Raw genomic sequence first — 24,020 nt, 5'->3', positions numbered from 1 at the left:
AGTGGAAGTGTGAGGCTGAAATACTTCAACCAGTGAGCAGAGCTCTGTGTGTGTGTGTGTGGGGGGGGGGGGGGGGGGGGGGGGGCTGGGGAGTTGTTTTGCTGAGGTGTCTGCTGTTGATAAAGTATTTATGACCCTGGGGCAATTCAGTGCAGACATTCCCGAACTCCACGCCATCAAGCAGCTGATGAAAGTTTCATGACCCGAGTCGGCGCTCGCCACAGCGGGTTCGCCCCACATTCAGCACATATCCCATTAATACAGCAGCCGCCAGCACCTCTGCAGCCAGGAGTCCAGCGAGCAGCGGAGACCAACTCACCCGCGTCAGACTCCCGGCCTCCGTCTCCATGGGCAACGAGTGACAATCCATTACGAGGGAGTTTCACTTGAGAGTAATAAGTTACTGTAAGAGGGTCTGATTAGCCTTTGTTTCTGCGCTCGGGTTCCTGTGATGAACATTTAGATTTGCTGTACTTCAAAGTATTTCAATACATAAACACTGTGGTATTTTAGGGATCAGTACACTATTCCTGCTTGTGAAAACATTAAAATTAGTTTTAAAAAAGCAAAACAAAACTTCAGCCACAACTCTCCCTTCAGCTCTGCAGCAGCTGTGATTGGTCGACAGCATCATGTGACACAATGTAGGCGACAGACTCACTGAGAGTTTAATTTGAATTTCTGGCCATGACGTAACACCAAGATGGAGCAGGTGAGACTGCAGCACCCACTGTCGAACTGTCCGTATAAACGCCTTGGTGACAGCATCGAACGCCACAACCCCAGGGAACCATGAACAGTTGAAGCAGGAGCCAGGAACACACACTGCTCTCAGGCCTCCACCCTTTTCTCTGAGTACAGGAGCGTTTGCTGCACTGCTGTTCAGTCTTCTGTCTGTTTTTAGGTCGTGTGTGAGGTCTGTTGTCAGAAGCTGCACTCCAGATGGAAATGGACTGGACTCTTTATGTATGACCTCACGACCTCAGCGGTCCTCAGTGCTTTACAATGTTGCCTCGTTCACGCGCACGCACGCACGCATGCACACACACACACACACACACTAACGGTGGAGATGCTGCACCAGCAGACTTCCTCCTGTTGATCCGATTGGGACTGGGCAACAATTTCAGAGACACAGAAAGCTAGAAAACACCGTTCGGCCCCGTGGTGCTCAGGTCCGACTTAGAGCTGCGAGCAGTGAGGGGCGGAGCCAGAATAAACTGACATAAAACACTAAAGTTAAAGGATCATTTTGCGCTGAATGCACATAAATAATCAGCAAAAATGATGCGGCGCTGATGCGCTCAGCATTTGGCTTTGATTTCCTGGTTGCTGAGCATCCAAAAATGTTCAACTTTGGATAAAAGGCTGCACCAAGAGGAGGAGGAGGCACGAATGCAACCAACGCCAACACAGGAGGAGCACGAGAACCAGGCGATTCCTCAAGAACCCACACACACCAGCAGGCCCGGCTCCAGGGTTGATTTCATTCAGCAGAGACTGAAAGAAGCGTCCGACCTTGTGCCGACACTTTTACCTCTGCAGATATTCTGTATCATAGCAACCTGAGCGTCTCTGCTGAAATAAAGCACCGCCAAATCGTTCTAAAAGGCTCCCAGCAAGGAGAGCGCCAGACAGAAACACGAGAGGAGCCACAAACCAGGGGACTTCTTTAATCAGGTGGTCAGGAGAATTTTCTATCACAACTCTGATGGCGTGAGGAATCTATCGTGAGTGGGCGGACGACAGCAGCAAACCAGATAAAGGGACGGGGACATTTCTAGGCCTCCTCGACCTCCCGACCCCTGCCTCTGACTGTAAACTGCTGTGGAAACATGAACAGCAATAATGAAGACAGATTACGTGTGGATGCAGCTCGAGGACGCAGCGTTCTCGACTATCAAGAGAGGTCTTTGCATGTCGAGTGGGGGACGAGAGGCTCCAGCGCCCCTCCCCCTCTGATCAAAGACCGGCATCTCGTCCTATCGTGTCGCATCATCGCTCCTCTGAAGCGGGGCACTGCATCCTGGATAAGCAGGGACAGATGAGCATCCACATAAAAAGGCTTCTGAGAGTCCTGCAGCACTCGGCGACACCAGGGGCCGTCGTTACTCAGCGCCGCGCACTGGCGTTCCCCAAAAAACCCTCACAGATACTTACAGTATACAGTTTGTGTGTATATGTATATATATATATATATATATATATATATATATATATATATATATATATACACATACACACACACATATGTATAAATATTTATTTTCGTATCAGTGTTGCACTGTTACACAGCCGACACAGGGAATGACATCCAATGTCCTCCCCGTTTCTGAGACACATGGACGCTCCAGCGCCGCCTCAGGGGTCATTAAGATGATGGAGCCGACCAGGATTAAGTTCGTCTCTTTCAACCTTTCATTTGACAGAAAAAGAAGTTGAAGAGGAAGGAAAAAAGATTTCACAGCCAAATGCCTCTGTGTGGGAGGAGACCCACACGGCTGATGAAGAGCTGCTGGGCCCTGACCTGCAGCCTCTCCCACAGCCTCACTGCTAGCCACAGACGCTATCAGCCCGCCCCCGTCGACGGCCGTCCAAGGACTCCTACGATGATTCATTTCAGTCAGCTGGTTTTCAGTGATGATGGCGTCCGTCAGACAAAGCCAACAAGCCTCCAGACGCTGGCACCAGTTCCAGCCATCATGTTTTATGCATTGCTGAAAAACAAGAATGAAAGCTGCTGTGATGTCAGTGGAAGCACGCCACGCTTGGCTGTGATCAATCATTCCTCCTCCTCTCATTCAAGAGATTTTATTGCTGGTGAAACACCTGACAGTTTGAATTGGATGATTTCCTCTCGAATGACGGATTAGGTTTCAATCCCCAGATTACTCTTGCTGCTGCCTAATTACAGATGCTGAGTGGCGTTTGGGACGCGTGGAACACAGCGGCTGACGCTGACTTGCAGGTTCAGGTTCCATTCAGTCATGAGCCGTCGGTTTTGGTGTCTCACGTGCGGTCGCCAGTGAGCGTCTCGCGGCACATCCCGGTACCGAAAGGAGAACATTAATCACAGTCAGCTGGGCTGGAGGGGGGTTCTGTGCAATGACGCTGCGAGCGTTTCTGATGAACATCACCTTGGGTTTATCTGCGTGATTATTGACCTGAAGGCGCTCAGGTGAGATTTCACAGCAGAGCTAAACTTCTAGGGACTCAACCGATACGATTGATGCCTCTTCTAGAAAACTATGATGTTTGGTCGGCCGTCTACAGACCGCCGCGTATATTCAGCTTTACCTTGATGTCAACAGACTGATCCGGTCCAGGATGCTAGTTAGCTTAGCCCAATGGCTGGTAGTAGGTGGGAAGTGTTAGCATCAGCTAGCTCTGGTCCAGGCTAGTTAGCTTAGCCCAATGGCTGGTAGTAGGTGGGAAGTGTTAGCATCAGTTAGCTCAGGTCCAGGCTAGTTAGCTTCGCCCAATGGCTGGTAGTGGGTGGAAGTGTTAGCATCAGCTAGCTCAGGTCCAGGATGCTGGTGTGTCCAGCAGGAATCCTCCTCCTCTTCTAGTCCTCAACAAACCTTTGGTTCTGTTGACCCAAGTTCCAGTGGAGCTTTGGAGGTGCTGCGTCAAATCACTGCACCCAGTCAGGAAAGTAGTTCCGGCTACGTGTCTGACAGTTAAAAAAGGAAATTCCCAGTGCTTGATGTTCATTGCGGCTAAGCTAACTATCAGTCAGCTTCCAGTTATGGTGTAATGCACCAGAGTCTGCTGGTGTGGCTCCAAACATGAAGGACAATTAGAACTGTTCCAAAAACTGGTCATTTTCCTTTCATAAAATTAATTTACAGCAAATTCCATGTCATTACGCAGAGCTTGCAGGTAAACCTCCAGCTGGCTCATGATGATAACGGACAATAAGAACATTTAGCTGATGGGCAAAGTGGTGCGCTCAGCAACATCTAATCAACGAAATGACAGAGAGAAGAGATGAAGGAGACGCCGGCCGGATCACAGGACACAAATGAAGGTGGGACAGTTTTAATTGGACTGCAGCTGCTCGCTCGTCTCTCGACTTGTTTTGCAAATCTTATTCAATGCTCATTTGGAATATGAACATACTTTGACCAGGTCACAACCTGAGGGACATGATGTCACTCTTCAACTACAGCTCACGATGCTGTTCTTGCTCTGCTGCTTCACCCAAAAAGTGTGTTTTGTCTCAAGTACACACGAAGAGGTGTTTCAACTCCAGGTCGTCTGGTAGAACCCAGGCGTCCTTAAACAGCTGGATGACCAGCGGTCCGCTCACACCCGGACTGGAGACGAATAACTAACTAGAGCACTTGTGCTCCTGTGAACAAGAGTTCAACGTGTTCTGGACAGTTTAGCTGCTGTCAGTCTCCGTTAGCATCAAGCTAAATCTACGTGGCTGGTTCTTCCTGCACTAAGAAGTGATGGAGGAGGAAAGCACAACGGAGTGAGCTGGAGACTCCTGCTAAATGAGCTTTGATTTGGATTGTCCTGCGGGGGGGGGGGGGTGCACCCCCCAGACATGGGAAAGAGGGGAGGTCACTGAATGGACCCGGGAAAAGATGCAGGAGACATTCTTGCTGTGAGGCAAATGTGCTAACCACCATGCCAGCGTCCTAACCGCCATGCTAACCACTGTGCTAACCACCATGCCAGCGTCCTAACCGCCATGCTAACCACCGTGGTAGCGTCCTAACCGCCATGCTAACCACTGTGCTAAGCACCATGCCAGCGTCCTAACCGCCATGCTAACCACCGTGGTAGCGTCCTAACCGCCATGCTAACCACTGTGCTAACCACCATGCCAGCGTCCTAACCGCCATGCTAACCACCATGCCAGCGTCCTAACCGCCATGCTAACCACTGTGCTAACCACCATGCCAGCGTCCTAACCGCCATGCTAACCACCATGCCAGCGTCCTAACCGCCATGCTAACCACTGTGCTAACCACCATGCCAGCGTCCTAACCGCCATGCTAACCACCATGCCAGCGTCCTAACCGCCATGCTAACCACTGTGCTAACCACCATGCCAGCGTCCTAACCGCCATGCTAACCACCATGCCAGCGTCCTAACCGCCATGCTAACCACTGTGCTAACCACCATGCCAGCGTCCTAACCGCCATGCTAACCACCGTGGTAGCGTCCTAACCGCCATGCTAACCACTGTGCTAACCACCATGCCAGCGTCCTAACCGCCATGCTAACCACCGTGGTAGCGTCCTAACCGCCATGCTAACCACTGTGCTAAGCACCATGCCAGCGTCCTAACCGCCATGCTAACCACTGTGCTAAGCACCATGCCAGCGTCCTAACCGCCATGCTAACCACCGTGGTAGCGTCCTAACCGCCATGCTAACCACTGTGCTAACCACCATGCCAGCGTCCTAACCGCCATGCTAACCACTGTGCTAAGCACCATGCCAGCGTCCTAACCGCCATGCTAACCACCATGGTTGCGTCCTAACCACCATGCTAACCACTGTGCTAACCACCATACCAGCGTCCTAACCGCCATGCTAACCACTGTGCTAACCACCATGCCAGCGTCCTAACCACCATGCTAACCACTGTGCTAACCACCATACCAGCGTCCTAACCGCCATGCTAACCACTGTGCTAACCACCATGCCAGGGTCCTAACTGCCATCCTAACCACCACGCTAACCACTGTGCTAACCACCATGCCAGCGTCCTAACCACCGTGGTAACCACCGTGCCAGTGGGCTAACGGAGGTCAGCAGCACCAACACTCCTCTCCACATTCACTCGCTTTGCTTTCATTCCAGGCCCGCCTCTTATTATCTGCCTCCCATCTCCTCCCCCAGGCCCCCCTCCACACCAACACACTAGGCTTTCCCTGGCGATCCATCACGGCTCCACGCCATCCTCCTCTCCACCGCCTCAGGCCTCCTCCGCTGTATCTGCGCCGCTATCATCAGCAAATCCAAATCTCCGGCTGTGTCCTGGCTGCTCACCCGCCAGGCTGCAGCCCCACGTCCCACTCTCACAAGTGTTTGCAGGAAAAAGAGCAGTTTCACTGCTTGACATTTGGATGACTTCTCATCACTCATTCCTTATTCATGGCTGGGAGACTGATGGCTGTCCGCACCGAGGAGGAAACAGCTCGTGTGTGATTTGTAATCAAGTTAGCAGGAAGAGAAGGAGCTCGCTGACCTCCGCTGTCTCGGTGTTTACAGGACATTCTGGTTTTCAGAGACAAGGAACAAGCATTTATCAGAGCTTTTCAATCATAAAACACATTGACATTTAGTTTGGCATTTCATGTTTCAAAAGAAGTCAAACAAACTAGTCAAGAGAATTTGATAGACTATCTGTCTGTTCTTAATTTTTAGTCTTAAAATACAACCACAGATAAAAGCAGGCACTGAACGAGCAGCCTCCCAGTGAGGAGATGGGCTTTTATTGCAGAAGTACAATATCAGAAATATCTCATCAGACATAATGTAAGACAGAATCCTGCAGCCCCTGAGTGACACTAACAGATACTTCTACTGCGTAACACAAGCAGAAACACTGCAGGTTTACTGCCTGACCAACGCCGCCCTCACGGCCAATGAGGGAGGGTTCTCACCACCGAGCACAGAGACTTGGAGAGCTCAGCCACCAAACGTAAAGCAGCAACAAAGGAAGCAGGAGCCGATGCTCATCCTTCTATTACGAGTCATCAAATCACTGTCACGAGACCGACTCAGGTGTTCCAGTGACTCAGCAGAACCGTTCTCCAGCTGCACAGCTCATGTTAATGGGAGCTCTCTGGAGAACCTTAGAGGGGAACTTGGCTCAAATGACCACGAAGACTTGAGGAGGAAGCGAAAAGATTTTGGTGGTCAAAGGTCGGGACAGGCCTGCATGCAACATTTCTGGTTTCTGGTGACGCACCACCTGCGTAGCGCCCAGTTCTGTCTGCAGTAAATGACAACAGTTGGATTTAAAAGTAGAGTTCTCACAGGGTTCACCGACTGTCATGAATTCAGTGTTCTGGACTCTCTCTCAACAGCGACTTGGAACCAATAAATGGAACCTGCTCTCCTGTGAGGAGAGTTCCTGATGATGATGATGATGATGATGATGATGATGATGATGAGAAGGCCAGTCTCTTGATGTGGAGAACATGTCCTCATGAAGGTGTCCTCACTCTGAGAGCAGCCGAGAGGCTTCGTTATCTCAGGGGACCCACACGCTCTTGACATTTTAACCAACGAGCCTCCATCAGGAAGACAAACAAGGGCAGCAGGAGAGTTTCTCACATGCAGCCACTCACCCGTGCACTGACCACACACACACACACACACACACACACACACACACACACACACACACACTGCTGCATCTTTAATCAGCAGCAGTGTGAACCCTGCTCTTGTAGATGAGTTAATCAACTGCTAGAATAAATGACCGTTTCCTGGACAAAACTCCAAAAGAACGAATGCTTCCTCTTTGCTGGTGGGAAGATCAATGACTTGTTTCCCTGCAGACCTTTGCGTGAGGACTCAACAGAGATGGAATTAATCTTTCTCTGATACAAGTCTCCTCATGAGGCGGGGATAGTCTCTCCACGTCCGTGGGCTGCCTGCAAATCTCCACCTGGCATGAAAGCGGCAGGTGAGCAGGAGGATTTATGATGCACTGAAATGACTGCAGCTCCTCACACGCTGTGATGGAAACAACGTGAGGAAACAGGCAAAGACATCCTGCTGGGCCCCGACAAGTACAGACAAGAGGGAAGACACACACACACACACGCACACACAGGTAAATTAAGACCCTCCAGGTAGTTCACATCTGTCTGTTAAACTGACATTTGGCAACGCTACGACGTTCGTCGTCGCGACGGCGCGGCATGTGACAGGCAGGTTCAGTAATAAACCCGTCAAACAAAGCTTGAACTGCTTCACTGTGTGTCACGTGATGGCCTGCAGCACACAGGAAGCTCGTATGATCACAACGCATGTTGCACGAGGACCAGAAATGATGAGCCTCGGCAGGTTACAGCAGAGGAGGAGCCGGACCTTCAGCTGAGCAGATTTAACAGTTCAGTGTTGATGCGCCTGAAAAACAATGACAAGTACCGACATACGAGTCCAGCCAGGAAGATTCTTCCTTCTTGTGGATGTTTTGAAAAATTAGGAGGAATTCTCTCAAAGCAAAATCCCATCAGTGCCAAGATGAGGCCTGCAGCCGCGAGCTTTGACCAGCGCGACACCAGAGGACCAGAACAGGACGTTGTCTCCCGCTGCCACGTCCAGGACTTGTTGGTACCAACCACATCTTTTCTTAAGTAACTGGAGTCCATCACCTTGAACCAGGAGCGTCCATGCGTCCACCAAGAGAAACTCCAGGCTCACATGGCTTCCACCGTGTGGCGTGAAGAGCTTTTGTCACTTCACGGGTTTGTCAAAAACACTTCATCTCAGGGAATTTATCATTTCACTCTCTTCCTTCATGTCAGCCCAATCACACTTCTGTTTTCATTCATTCACCGCAGCAAAGGGGGGGCAGGACGTCAGGGGTGTTAGCAGGTTGACACCTAGCGTGTAGCGGTGTCAACAACTGCCATCTACCAGCAGACTGGCCGCATCGGCGCTGGTCCTTCACAGCTGGTGTGCTGGTCTAAAGGAACTGATGAGCCTTGGCTCCACTGAAAAGCTCTGATGAGGTTGAACTACTAGTGGCCAGGATTCCATCACTGTTCTTTCAGCCCAATCAGGAGGCTTGACTTCCCAAAGGCAACATCCAGATATGAGTAAAGGCCAGCTGGTGGGTGGGGAAAAGACGCTTTTCCACTGGGCACCAGGCAACTGAGCGACGTTCGTGGTAGAAATCAACAGGAAGCAGTGGTCTGTCTGTATATTCAGACAGTTTCTATGACAACCAGCATGTCATTGCACTAGATAATATTTAACAATCAGCGCAAACTACTTGTGACTGCATGTCAACACCAAGTGCCTGCAGAGCAAAAAGTGTATTTTTCTTTCAAGCGTTCAGAGTCCTCAGGTGCTCTGAGCTGCTGTGAAGAGCTGCATCGTGTAGCGGCTGAGCCAGCGCGTCAGCGTCAAGCTAAACACACCTGGCTGGCTCTGTCTGCATCCTGGAGTCCCAAAGAGGTCACGCAGCACTCGGTGCCAACCTGAGGAGCAGCTGGGGGCTCAGTTGAGTGCTCCAAGACACCAGCATGGTCTCAAACTGGTGACTCTTCCATCACCAGGCAGCCGCAATACCATCACGTAAAAAAACCTCTACAAGGGTGGTTGTTTTACTGAGAGTGCAGGCTAAACAGCTATGTGAACGGGACAATGCTAACATGCTAACTTTAGGCTATGCTAACGTCTGAGCATAGCTTGTTGGTTGGTAAAAATGCGACTGACTGCTGCACACAAAGAGCAGCAAACAAGGGCGGCTCCACTCGATGGGCCGACTACCTTGAAGGAAGATCAGAGATAAGAACGCCATCGAGTTGCTGAACTGCAGTTGACGACCTCAGCGTCCCATTGATGAGCCCCGCTGGAACCTGGAGAAGCATCAAGCTGCACCACGTTTGTGTCCACAAGATTCATGAACAAGCTGTGCAGACAGAAGCTGACGGGATCTTAGGCGGAGGGTTCCTCTGACCTGTCGACGGCTCTCTGGCTGCAGAGCTCACGCCGCCTGCAACCTTTCACAAATGCAAACAAATAAAATTGTCATGCTCATCATGTCATTGAAAGGTTAAGTGACACGTATGAATCAGCTAATATCCCTCGCTCGGCTCCATCAGCAGCAGGTCCTCAGCGGCCATTAGCCCGCCAGCCCAACGCCACGGCTAAGTGATAGATTATAGTTTCAGTCTTCATCGTATGCTGATGGTCGAGGGCGCCGCTGAGCCATGACTATTGGCAGATTCCTGACACATCGGTTGCAGGCGTGCATGCATTAGCACTGACGTAACCAATCGTGTAATCATAAAACGCTCTCAGTGCGGCTGAAGAGGACCAGCTGATGGAGTGGCGGAGGCTCGGTGAGTGACATCGCTGGAGATCAATTAAAGACGATGGGTGACCTCAACTGTGACATCTCCCTCCTGCCGGCTTCCTGCCGCCAGGCTCTGATTGTCAGACGTGTGGATTCAATTAAAGGTACATCCCTCAGCGTCAGCTGGAAAAATAAAGGAGAAGTGCTCATCCGCACCTGGAATTCAGATCTGTAATCTGCTCCCGTGACCCTGGGTTCATGGGTTGTCACCCCACCCAGAGCTGAACCGGATCTAGACGGTACCAAATATGCTCAGGGGCCACGAGGCTCGTTGGCCTGATCGTTGACGATTTCACTGCCTCTCAGAGCTCAACAGGCACGAAAGGAAGAACCAAAGTATTGATGAAGGCGCAATAATGGTGTCAGTATAAATAAAAACTAACCAACTCCACCCCTGAAGACGTGTCCATATATGGACTTCAAGAATATCCCCTAAATACATCACCATCCCTGCTTTAAAGTTTGGACTGTAGTTTGTGGACGTTCCACAGAGTGAAAACTCTTTCTGGCTGCTGTGGATGCCACAACCAAGGCAGAGATGACAACAACGTGAGCACAGACAGGAAAGACGCGTAACTTCAGGGCTGAAAGTTCCCCTCTGACAACGAGGGTCACAACTGACGAATGGTGAGGGTCATCTGATCGTACTCAGTGTTGGCGATCCCATCTAAATATGTGAGGCAGCGCTTGGAAGATCCTCACACTGATTAAAAACACATCAGTGTGTAGTTGTGAGTCGATGGTAGCTCCTTCACTGCGTTCCTTCATTGTGGAACTGCAGGCTCCTCGGCTGCAGCCTCAGGGGCCGACTGATGATCAGCATATCAATGAAAAAGAGGAGACGTCCATTCTTCTGTGACTCCGCCTCCTTAAACGCAACATCCAAGATAACCACTCTCCTCCTTATCTGGCCGACACTGATGCCACCTGTGTCTCCAGCTAACTGAAAATATTCATATAAATTCTTGGGGGGTGAAGGAGAGGACCTGTTTCTCTGCTGTGGTGCACTGATGGAATGGCTTCCAGCGGTGGCTAAAATATTGCAGCTGTCGCTGGTCCTGACAGAGCCTTTATTACAGCCGCGACTGCTTGATGGAAGACTGCAGCAGTTTTGACATCCTGCTAAATGTCCCCGCCTTGCTGCCACTCTGGAAGCGGTTATAATGGCATGGCGGTGTACCCCAGCAGCTCCAGCGTCACCCAGGCGTCATTACACACCGCCGCCGCCGCTGTCCTGGGATGATTCTGCTCCATGTTAGCTGTCATCTGGGGTTTCTTTTTGTTGCCGAGCTTCAAGCACATATCCTATAAAAGGAAGGTTCTCATGTCTGTCGCATCACCTGTTCTACAACCAAACCAGTGCACTGGTTCACGTGGACGGCGGCCTCTCCTATCCTGAGGCACTCAGAAATGAACTCAAGATGTGAACCTCACATGAACAGCAGGGGTCAGTGTAGAGCCAGAGAGGATCTTCACAGCGCGGCACCGAGCGCTGAGTGGAGACGTTGCAGGAGATGTGTTGTGTCTCGGTCATCAGGCGGCCGAGCCGGTCCCTCACTCTCTGCTCCGCTGAGGCTGTTCTCCACAAAGTACAGCAAGTGTTTGACGTTCAACGTCCTCCAGCTGAAATGCTTCTCATCAAAATGCTCCTCCACGTTTACAGTCTTCCTCCATAGGTCGTCTTCTTTGGAGTTTTACTACCAATCCAGAGGTTCCATGCCTGGTGCGCCCTCTAGTGGAATCCTGCACTAATGGCTAACATACACGGGCAAGCGTGGGAGCATCAGCGCTCACGATGCTGCTGCTTGTCTGGTAAAAATCTGAGTATATCAACAGTCTTAGAACCCAAATATGCCAAGAAAACAACGTTTTCCTTAAATACATGATAAAGCAAGTTTCAAGCAAACTCTAAATGTTGCAAAAAAGGAAATGAGTATGAGACATGATTCCAACAACATGCTGCTGCTGGGAGACGCAGCCACCTGAGCTCCAGGTTCACAGCGTCAGAGCTGATTCACGCTGACAAAACCTTCCAGTTTTCACCGTTAGTTCCTCTCTACCATTCGGTCCGATTGTTGCCTGTGGTGCCATCTCCAGGCAGCCCCGCCCCTCGATATGAAGGACGGAAGAAGAGACGACATGGTAGAAGACCCAGAACGAACCAGGCTGAAGCCTGGCAGCTTCGGATGTCAGATTAGTCTCCATGTTTCCAGTCTGGGAATGAAACTCATCACCTTCCACTGTTTGCTGTTTTCTCATGTCTGATCCTGGATGAATCCGCACATCGATATCAACAACTGGGCCATAACAGAGACAAAGGTCTGAGCGCTGCGACCCCAGAGCGAAGGCCCAGCTGATCAGTGACGTAATGCTGAGTCAATTTCCACTTGAGTCAGAGTTGAACCAGCGAGGAACTGGAGGTGGCAGCTGAAGCTCAGAGAGCTCTGAAACCTGAGCATCCTCAGAGGGACGTGCCGTCACGGCCGACCACGACTTGTTGTTCGAGATCACCTTCACCAGCTGGGTGTCTGTGAGCGTCTTCAACCAGACTCTGATGATCTGCGTCTGGACCACCACTCTCAATTCCATATTCAGACTTTCATCTCTGATCATTCAAAGCGTTTAGTGGGTTCAGATTGCTTTCTTTGAGCCATGCATTGATTCAGAGTCAATTGTTGCTCAGAAAACACTTTTCAAAATGAGCTCCACAGAGGGTGAAACCATTCTCAGACTGCAGTTGCTGAACCCTCCAGTCGTGTCCTTATTGCTGCTGCAGGACCAGACCCAGCTGACAGGTGAACTGATGAATATTCATGTGTGATGAAGCAGAGCCCGACCCTCTGCAGTGCTTTTGGAGTTCAACAGCCAGTTTGTTGTTGTTATACCAAAACTGCTGTACAGATTTGGAGCATGTGAAGAGTCATGCATGCTAGCATCCGTTAGCCAACATATCAGCTGCAGTGTTGGAGTCCAGGAGAGGACCGGAGTGTTGGCGGAGGTATGCGAGTACGCCAGGTCTGTTCAAGTTGTCAGGAGCCTCGCTTTCATCTTGAAATTTGAGGACCGGTTGCCTTCAGCTGCTGTACTCTGAGGGTTTACAGTAAAAATGACTGCCCAGTGTTGCTCAGACTTCTACCACCCGCGAGTGGAACTTGGAGCTATGCTCCATCAGACCGCAGCCTCGCAGCCGTTCTTCTGTGTCCCAGCCACCAAAGCTTCTGGAGGCTTTGAGGAAAGTTCTTGGTTTTCAGCAGCACAGCTTGCTAGGTTGTGTAGCTTTGTTTGCTAGCGTTGTAGGCGACACCCCAGCGATGGCTGCTCACACAAGTCATTGATTGTTCTTGAATTTTTGAGGATTCACTTTCTGAGTTGAGGTCTTCATCAACAACATTTTGTCACCACTGACAGCCACATTTTAGTTCAGATCACATTTTCACAAAAGAAAAAAAAACTTTTTACAGGGAGTTGAACCAGGACCAGAATTCTCTTCGCTCGGGGGGGTGTCAAGCCTTGAATCGACCACTTGGCCATCCTGAGGATTCTACAGAACCTCTGCACTGACTTATCGCTGATATTCTGTAGCAGGAAGACAGCGAAAGAAGCAGGAAGTAGAAAGTGCCTGGGCTCTCATTCTGGTCACTGCTCCGCTTCACCGGCTCCAACAACCATTGATTGAAGCATGTAGTTTATGCAGCGTCTGGTCGCCACGCTCACTGCTGTGTGTCTTTTCTTCTTCGATGAATTTTAATCCTCCTCAGTCGGCCTAATCAATAGGTCATTTCATGCTATCCACACTAACATGTAATTTATTCGCCCTACACAGCGAGGAGCTGCCGCCAGATGAAGCACAGCACGTTGATCCAGAGGAACCTTCACGCGGAGAACGGGACCAAAGCAGTCCTCCATCAAGGTATTCACAAAAAGAAGAAGAAATCAACAACTTCAGTGACTGCTACTCTTTCAGGAAGGGTATTTATTATACCCTTTTCCCACGACACCCCCCACGTACCCCTGTTAGTACAGCAGAAGCAGGCTGATCCTGCTCCCGCTGCAAACAGGCAAGGAGGATTCCCCCTTGGACGTCACTAACAAAGTCATCCCACCAGACAGCAGAGAGCAGCGTCTCAGGCTGGTAGACAGTCTCTGGTGGTGCAGCAGCAGCATGGAGGACGGTGACAGAGTTTCTGTCCTGCTTTCAAACTCACGCCGACTGAGTGGTGGTGGAGCTGCTGCAGCTCAGACGGGGGCGTCTGAGACGGACAAGACCAAAGGTCACCCAAGTTACCGGGGGAGGCGACAAGCTCTCATTCCTCCATGATAATTATTCATGGTGGAGCTCCGCCCACTTGTCCTATGTCTGAGATCAGAACCGCCAAACCTTGTCCACACATCACTGAGTTCAGCTGGTTTTGTGTTGTATCAGTACTGGTGAGAACTGATCAATGTTTACAGCAGGGTCATGTGACAAAGACAAAGTGTGATTGCAGGTTACTTGGCGCAGGGAAACGGGGCTGAGATTTTCCTGGAGTCAATGGATAATGAGGCTGTGGTTCGTCTCCTCAGAGTGATTGACAGGCAAGTTGACCTTCGTGGTTCTAGCTTTAGAGCTTCGGAGCCCAGAACATGAAAGATATGATTATCGAGATGAAAATATGATGCAGCGGACCTTTCAGACTCTCTCTATTTTAAAAACAAAGTTGAGGTGAAGAGGAACTTGGAAGAACTGAAGAGCGCCTGTGCGACCCTGACAACTCGCCTCTGGCGCCAGTGAAGGTCGCATCAAATGAGATCTCCTCCACTCACGATTTTGTTGAGGGTGTTTTTTTCTGTGTTTTGAGAGATTTTTCCTGCCACAACACGCATCACCAGAGAGCATCAGCGCTCATTCATTCATTGTGAATGAATGAATGGGAAGTCAAATGGAGCTTTTAAACGAGAGGTGGAGGTAAACTAGTGTGAACAAGTGATCAAGAAGAACTGCTGCATGAGCTCCACTGATCCTGATGAATAAATCAGTTTCCAGAGCTGAGGAGCTCATCAAACACGTGCACGCGCTCATGACTGCAGCGTGAAGGCCGGAGGAGGAAGCACGACTTCAGGCGCGCTTGCGTCTTGCTCGTGTTCTCCTGGGCTGTCGCTGCAAAGCTCCACATACCATCTCATTCATGAAGAGCTCTCCATCGGTCTCCAGGATCAAAGCACATGCCCTCGCTGACCTTCAGCACTCCGCCAGCCAGATTAGCTCCTTCATCTGGCTTCAATGAGCGCCAAATGAAAGCTTTTTACAATTACATGGCATGAATGATGTCAGAGCTTTTCCATGGCCTGTCCCAGCCTGTGTGCGTCTGCTGGTAACTGGTCAAACCCCTGGTACCAGCCAGTTGTCTAGTTTGGAGCAGCTGATTATCCCGGATCAAAGTTGCACCTGCCTGGATAGCATTTACGTGCTAATTCGCCCTGATGGACTGGTCATCTCCAGCATGGTCAGTGCAGAATGTCTGTCCCGTACTTCGACACAAGCTTTCTTGCAGCTCTGAAGAGATGCTAGCATGACTCACAAACAACATGTTGTGTATTTTGTCTTGCTTCCCACTTCAGGACCACAACACGCCCCAACACAACTCCTGCATGAATTCATTGATTTACTGAACTGAAAGCAGAGAGGACGTTGAGGTAGCGCCGGCTGATAGATGCACACATCGCCCGCTAACATCATCCAAACGACCCACGAAGGACACGTTTGCTCTTATCTGTGTGCTCCGGGGTCTGGTTGGTGTCACACACGGCCTGAGGACGTCGGTATCGGCCTCCAGGATCACAGCACAAGCGCCCGCTGACCTTCAGCTCTCAGCGAGACAGAAATAGCTCCGTCATCTGACTTCACCCAGGCTGAATGAGGCTTTGGAAGCAGAGAATGTAGTTTACGATCACGGCTCTGGTCGTTTGTACCGCCGCAGCAAACTGCTCCATAAAAGCCAGAACTATCGGAGTGCTGATGATTCCAGTATATTTCATCTGTACATCAGATGGAAGTTGTACCCCTCACTGCATCCCTGAATAGGACTGAGAGTCAGTATGTAGTTTGTTGTTTTCATGATTGTTTTCTTTTCATCGACTATGTCAAACTATGTGTGTCACCTGAAACCAAACCTGAGCCATGTACAACTTTACAGACCTCTTTCACCATGACAAACCTGCATATCCTCAGGTGTTCCAGCTCAGGAAAATCAGCTCATAAAAGCTGCTTTTTCACTGTCGATACATCAGTGTCGCATTTACATCCCAAACCTGATGGAGAACAGGAAACACAGTCACAGACCAAAAACAACCTGAGACTTCTGCCACTAGATGGCAGCACCTGCAGCAGTGTTTCAGCTTCACGCCAGTCGAAATTCTTGCTTGTGTGAGAATTGTGAAAGCAGCGTGGAGGACAGTGACTGAGGTCTTTTTGCCCCGTCCCTCCCTGTCAGAGCGCTGCTGCCTCAACACAGCGGGTGATGCGTGACTGAGGTGGTGCCCAGCTCTCACTGCCTCCACGTGTGCATGCCCTCCTCACATGAGCAGGTCGCTCATTCCAGCGCTCACATCAAACCACAAAGCCTCTCCTGTGACCAGGCTCTACCACTGTCTTTAAAGCCTGGTTGGCTGAGGCTCAGTTTGGGTTCAAATCCACGGTTATGTTGAGGTCGTGGCTGCTGCTCTGAGGTCAGGACCCAAAGGGGAGCTGCAGGCTGACGTGGCGAGCAGATGCTCCTCTACTTCACTTCAAAACTCCTCAGCATGACAATCTGCATGAAGAGATAAAATGATCACATGTAATGGAGCAGAAATGTTTCTGTTGCCTCCATCAGCGGCGGCCAACACGGCCCGCCTCCTTGCACCACGGCAACTGCTGACGGGAGGAGGGGCCGTGCAGGAGACTTGTTTTATTCAGAGGAGAGACACGATTAACCTCCACTGATTGAGTCAATATTCAAACACTCCACCTAATGCCACTAAAACCAACAGACGATCTCAGCTGCCATTACACGTGCCTGCACAAACACACGCCGCATCACCTGGCGCCGGCTGGGTTTGTTGTCAGATGCAGGCTTGCAGCACATCTTTAAGGTCACAGAGGTCAAGTCAACTATCAGTTTCAAAATGGCTTTTTGGACTCAAAAACGTTCTTGTGCCTCCTCCATGCCACCAACGAAAGGTCAAGCTCTCACATTTCATGTGGCTTAGCACTCAATTAGTTGGAAATTGCCTTTTGTCTGCTGGGAGCAGGTGATAATTGCTGTTGGTCACAAGCGATAATTGCCAGCGAAACCCTCTGAGTCGCTGCCTATTAACCAGAGTTATTTAAATCACATCACCTTTGGGGTGCTTCCTGGTTTACACTCGTCTTTAATTGGGGAGCAGATTTATGAAACTTTTCTCATCACATGATGAGTTCAGACCTGCGTGACAGAGCAACACTCCAAACTTCCAGAACACTGCCGGGAACGGCTGTCCTTCAAGACACTGCAAGTTGTGTTTTTCTTCAAGCAAATAAAATCATCCATAAAGCACTGAATCAGATCTGATGACTGCAGCTCAGGGCGACTTCTGCTGCCCCTCCCCCTCCCCAGCACCGACCTGAGGGTCCAGCAGAAGCAGGCCTGGGCATGAACAGCAGCCAAATTCTGCAGTCATTTCCTGTTCCACCACAACACCTTTTTCTGTGTTTCACAGACTTCTATTGAACAGACAATTCAAGATGTTTTAGCCTGAAATCTCACACACAAAAGAATCACAAGCGATGAAACCAGGTGAGATGCTGGTGTTTTCAGAAGTTGCTAATCATTTCTTTTCATGTTTCCTGAAACCCTGATCGTTCCCTTGTGCTTGAACCTCACTGGACCTGAACCGTCAAAGCAATTCCAAAAGTACTGGATTTTCCTCTAAAAAGAAGAGGAAGGTCCAATATTTTGCAGTGTGGTTGAGCTTTGTCCTGCTCTGACCTCACGTCGCCATCAGCATTCCCAGGGTGCTGCTTCTGACCCAGAGGCCTTGACGACGCACACCAACCATCACCAAGAAGCAGCCGCCACTTCTGTGCTCAACTTGTGAATCGGCCGTATAATTAAGACCGAACTTTCAGAACTAAATCTGATTCAGAGAAAGACGCCTTAGGGGTGTTTGATCTTAAAATAGGACTCATTTCCTCCTGTCAACCAGAGGAAAGGCTGCAGAGAAGTAGAGGGGAAACGGAGGTCGTTAAATAGTAGAGAAAGGAAGAGGTGGTTAAAAGGAGCGGCGAGTCATCAGAGCAATCAACTGTGCTTTCACGCTCCTGCGGCCATCTTCTGAGGATGGCACCTTTGGGGAAGTGCCAGGTAAGCCTTTTTCTAATTATCACAACTGTAAAACAGGACAACTAATCTGTTCTGGAGAGCCACGAAACAGGAACTGTTGACCTCCACTAAGTTGCTCAAAATAATGGCTTATGACTCATAAGTAGGCTCAAAAATACGCTGCCTGATGAGCACTGGGGTTCAGAGGAGGACACAGGCATTCGTCACTGCTGGAACTTCACGCCTGCTTCGGATGACAAACAGAACCACTATGGCAGCACGTGAAACACAGGTGTTGCAGGTGACAGAGTGTTAGCTCGTTAGCTCGTCGGTCAGGAGCAGACAGTGTCAGACTAGCAGGAGAAATGAAGCACCAATGAAAGGTGCTGCAGCAGCCATGGGCGACCACACTGGTGCAGCTGGGCTTGTTCACCAGACCAGCGAGCCAAGACCTCGACCAGTTCCACCTCATAACAAAACTCAACAACTGGCCTCTCAATAAAACTGTCACCCAACAATGGACAGCCCTCCCTCACACACACACACACACACACACACACACACACACACACAGTTGCACAACCTCAAACAAACAGGTTGAGGCCAAACACAGACAGTGACGTTAGCACCGCTCAGGTGAGCTCCACGGCTCAGGTATCAGACCCCTGTACCCAAGCTGCCTGACAACAGGTCAACTCTGCAGTAAACAATGCTCCAGTAGTGGCTGCTCTTGACTTACACAAGCCGAACGTGGAGGGGGTCCCTGCAAAGTCCGGTTCAACTGACGTCAGCTTCGGTCTCAGGTCCGGCTCAGCCTCCATCCTGCGTCCATCTCGATCAGCAGGTACAGGGAAACTTTTCTGGCTCCGACATGTTGCCTGATGGGTTGATGGTCAATTCTTCAGCTGATGGCAGACAAAGCTGCTCGCTGGCTCGGCCTGAAGCTCCCTTGTGCTGCAGATGGAGCTCATGGTGGCCTGGTGGACCTGGACTGTCTTGGTGGGTCAGCTGGTCTCTCAGTCCTGGGTGTTTGGGTCAAAGGTTCCGTCTGTGGTTCTGGTTTCATGACCCACTGCTGAGAACTTCACCTCATACACACACTGGGGCCTCGGCTCCTCCTCCTTGATTTAATATGACTGCAACTCTCCCGCGTGGCACCACAGGGTCAGAGTCACAGTTCTACGGTGGCCTGTTAGCCGTGTGCCGAGCGCTCCACAGAACCCATGCTATAACAGCCGCTGGAGACTGAACCTCACCTCTGGGTTCAGGCAGACTCCGCCTACCTGACAACACACAAAGGGCAGAAGATGAAGCCGTTCTTGAATTGTGGGCAGATGTTTGATGGTGCTGATGAAGCTCCAACTCTGGGAAAATGAGACAAGAACCCCCAGGCACCAAAAGAACATAAGATGGATTTTCCCTGGTGATGTTACCAGAGGGAACACCTGAGCAGAGCTGCGTTTGAGTCCCATGTTCGTTCTGTTAAAGATCCCATATCTGTGAAGAGTGCCACATGGAGAGCCGCTCGACATGACCTGAGGAACGTTACAAGGCCATGTTCATCTCAATCCACTGAGGTTCAATCACAGTAAATAAATCAAACCAGTGCCACAGAGATGACATCATCATGCTGACTAGAGTTGGGTATCATTTGGATTTCGCCGATTCTGATTCTCAGTATCGATTCCTGTTCTGAACGATTCTCGATTCCGGTTCTTTGAGATGGGAGTCAGCAGGTCATCGCCTCTTCATCAGGAGAATCTTTGTTTGCCAGGTCATTCCTCCACACTGCCAGTTTAGCCAATCAAAGCTCTGCAGGCCAGACGGATGTACATGGATATGATGGAGGTGGACTCTACTGTGAGAGGGCGTGGCTGCTTCACGTAGCAGCAGCAGGTTGTGACTGCTAAGGTTAGCATCACTTAGCGAGCGTTCACCAACTATAAACAGACCCAGTCTGAAGAGCTGCTCGTCTGTCAGTGAAGCAGGTTTGTTCAGAAGGAGACGACCATCATCGTCACCTTCCGGATTCTGGCGGCAACGAGGAGCTGCTGGCTGATGGTGAAGGTTGACCGTCCAAAGTGGAGGAAGTGACGGAGCAGGAGAGCGACCCCCCAGTTGAACTCAGTCCACTCGCTAATTGTTGCACCAGGCAGGCCGAGGTGTTCGTCATGTTTGAGGTGATCGTCCTTTGGCAGGAGCTGTTCTTCAGATGTTGCTCTGTGCGACTCCGTCCTCTTCAAATTAAAATGAAGCCAGACTTTCTCGTCTTTTTTGTGGTCCACGTTCAGACGACTGATATTCTAGCTAGTGGACGCACAGAGAACGCCGAGCGTAGTGATACACCCCCGAAAACAAACTAGTGAGGGCACTCGGAAATGAAAAAAAGAATCGAAATTCAAAAAGCCGCTTAACGGTTCCGGAACCAGACGTTATGAACCGCTTCCAAATAGGAACCGGTTTTCAGTACCGAACCCTAATACTGACCTGCGCTCAGGAGGAAGTCTGGACAAGCAAACTATTACTACTACTACAAACAACAACAGGATGTACCACCCTTTTGACTACCAAAATAAGAGCCTAAAACAGAGGTAGTGAAATAACGCCTCAGACAGTCGATGAAAGATTTATAGCACAGTCACAGCAGCACCAGCTCACCCTAACAGGGACGTATTATTCATCATATTCACTGCACAAACAGGTTAGTTAATAGTTCATAACTAAACTAAACTCAGAAGTCACCAGTATTTATTGTGAAGTGACTGAGCTGGCCAGGAGCTGAGGCGTTGATTAAGAATCAATCATCAAAATGATCAAACGGAAGTGTTGAACGCTGTCAGTCTCTGTCTATGCAGAAGATATGATTGGTGGAGTTCCAGCGCCATCAGAGCACAGCGATGAATGCTTGAATGTCACCCAGATCTGCATTTAATACTGGGAATTAAGAACCTTCATTAGAGCCAATTATTATCTCATCATGCAGGTTAAACAGAGGGGAAAGAAGTGAGTGTTGTGTCATTAGTAAAGATGAATGGTCTCCTTCATGACCAACAGACCTGGTGTGGTCAGAGCAACACTGCCCCCTGGTGTCTTGAGCAGGAACCCCTCCAGGGACTCTCACCAAACCCTCCCTCCACCTGATCCTCTGTCAGTCACCTGTCAGTCTGCTGCTCCCTCGTTCGCTCCCTCTCTTGCTCTGTCTATCTCGACTTGTTGCATGCCTCACTTTATCCTTGCTCACTCACCTGCACATTCATCACCGCCTGGTCACCTGGTTTTTCCAGTCTGCAGTCACGGTGGTCAGGCTCACTGGTGACTCCTCCCTGCGACTTCAAACCTTCACTCATTCATCTTCATTCTGCTACTTCTGCTTTAGTCTGCCTTCCTTCATCTGTCGCTGCTGTAATCCCTCGCTCCTGATCAGAGAATACGTCTGACAACTACATTCGTATCAGATGTTCCATGTCGAGAGGCGTTGGTGGAGCGCGCCGGCAGGTGGAGGCGTGGAGGAGGTTGTGCTGGATGAGTGCATCTGAATTCCGGGACGTAAAGTCAAATGCTACTGAAGCTAGAACAATGTAGCATTGTAGGACGAGGAGGGGGAGAGGTTTGTTGGTTAGAACTGTATCTCTTGCACCCTCAAGGTTTGGGGACAATCAGAGTTTTTAAAGCGAGGTCCTGCAGGCAGTGAGTTTGTAATCTCAGATGTTCTGGCGTTCTGTTGCAGGAAACCTTTCCATCTGAGGTCGGTCACTGAAACTTCAAGGTTGGTTTTGGTGTTCGTGCTGGCGAGCAATCCTGCTGTTTCATTGATCGACAGACCAGACAGATGAGCATAGCAACTCAGGATATATTTGCTAGTCATTAGCATGTTAGCATGCAGATTTATTTTAGCATTGATTAGCACTACTAGCATAGCTGTGTACTCTGGTTTTAAAATGTAAACACAACCCTTCCCCAAAGGTAAACAGAGCATTCTGTTGCTGGTGTCACATGAACACGTAGCAGAGGTTCAGCTGAAGCGTTCAGTACGTCAGCAGGGTTGAAGCTTCAACTGAACACCCTTCCTTTATCTCCTCCTCTCCTCCCTCTCTCTCTCTCTCCCCACCGTCTCTTCTAATCTCATGCGGTTCATCCCTGAGGATCTGCAGAGGAAGTACGCCGCCATAAACCTTGGCATTCAAATGCAGCTCATAGCTCCGCAGCATCGTAGCTCATGAATTTTAATATGCCGCACAGGAGAATGGTCAGGCAGGTGGGCTGCCTCTCCTGGCTAGCAGAGGAAGGGACAATAAAAGCTCTGACGTCATGCCCCCAAGGCTGCGCTTCCACCCCTTATTCCGTGGGTGCTGGTGGAATCTGTTTTTTATCGTGCCTGCTGGGGCTTATCTCAGCCTCAAGCCTGCAGGCCAAGGTCAATTTCATGCCTGGGCAAGAGGTGCCGTTGCTGAGGGAGGGGGCGGATGCGCACCCAGGAGGCAGGTCAATAGCAGCAAACTATAAACCATAAATTGACCAAAGCAAATGGTCTGCTGCCAGAGCAGCACGGTGCATTAATGCTGCCGAGGTACCTGAAGCTGCAGCATCACGCTAACAATGAAAAATATCAGGCATTTTATGGTTAGGAGTTAGTGTCCCTGCAGGAGGGAGACAAAAACATGGACAGCGGTTACTGATTGGAGAGGAAGTCCATCAGTTTTACACAAAAAGTCTGTTTTCTCATCATGGAGGGTGCAAGCGCAGAACCCTGACAGTTGCAGCAATGTAGCAGGAAGTGTTGGTTGAATAAAGACATGCTATCACAGGCAAACTGAGGATTCACCTCAGCACTGTGGCACGAGGGTCTGGAGGGGTTCCTTCCTCCAAACCGTCATTAGTTCCTCACCCTCCTCTGTACTGGGTCGAGTCTTCTACCGCAGAGGTTCTAAAACCTATTCAATGTCATGTGATATCTATTTAGTTGGTCGGGTGCAGATAAATCAAATAACTGCCCATTCCTCATAATTCAGCATCAGAGTCACTGCAGCAGGCCCGCAGATGAACGTCCCACATCTGCAGCTTGGATTTGTCTCACTATTGCTCACATATACAACAGAGGAAACACACCTAAAGGAGCAGTACAGCAAAAGCAGGAGGAACTTCAGGTCGTTGCCTCCATTCACCAAACACCGCCGGAGGCTGCGGGACGCTGCCACAGCAGTCAGGCCGAAGTGCCTAACCACAGAGACCTCTGGAAACCCGCGTTCCCTTCATTTAATCTCTGTGTTCCCTAACCTGATTCCACCTCATCGTCCTTGCCGTCACCGGCAGGGGAATCGAATTCACAAGAGGTCGATGACAGAATGGGGCCTGTGGTCTCGTTAAGAGGCTGCAGTGCTTCTTCCAGCGAGTGGTTAAAGCTGCACATCAAAAGGAGAAGCGGGGAAGGGAATTTATCAGACTCGTGCGGTTGAGATCAGCTTGTGTGCGTTTGGTGTGTAATTACGTCCTTTGTAGTGTCAGCGATCGTATCCCTGATGCTCGTTATTGTCACTGAGGAGGTTGTTTTCTTCACCCGCGTCAATTTGTCTGGATATTAGCTGGATTTAGAAAATTATTTTACTGATATCAGTAAAATTTAAACTGTTCTAAACTTC

At 50.0% G+C, this 24,020-nt stretch overlaps 1 protein-coding gene across 3 annotated transcripts in view; it reads right to left on the bottom strand.

Moving 5' to 3' along the window:
• dpp10 (dipeptidyl-peptidase 10 (non-functional)) overlaps positions 1-24,020 on the bottom strand; it is a 105,580-nt gene that overhangs the window by 65,601 nt on the left and 15,959 nt on the right. Inside the window, exon 1 of one of the 3 annotated variants that reach the window (XM_086219491.1) lies at positions 21,630-21,778. The exons of 1 other annotated variant lie outside the window; for it this stretch is intronic. In XM_086219491.1, coding sequence (XP_086075617.1) covers positions 21,630-21,731 — 102 coding nt within the window. In that variant the 5' untranslated portion in view covers positions 21,732-21,778. Of the gene's footprint in view, positions 1-19,123; positions 19,611-21,629; positions 21,779-24,020 lie in introns of those variants that run through there. One more of the 3 variants, XM_086219494.1, reaches the window with a different exon arrangement.

The sequence above is a fragment of the Aulostomus chinensis genome, chromosome 12, assembly GCF_037954235.1.
Source record: "Aulostomus chinensis isolate RoL2024-O1b breed Wild chromosome 12, RoL_Achi_v1.0, whole genome shotgun sequence".
Taxonomy (NCBI): domain Eukaryota; kingdom Metazoa; phylum Chordata; class Actinopteri; order Syngnathiformes; family Aulostomidae; genus Aulostomus; species Aulostomus chinensis.
This window is presented reverse-complemented; position numbering and strand designations above follow the sequence as displayed.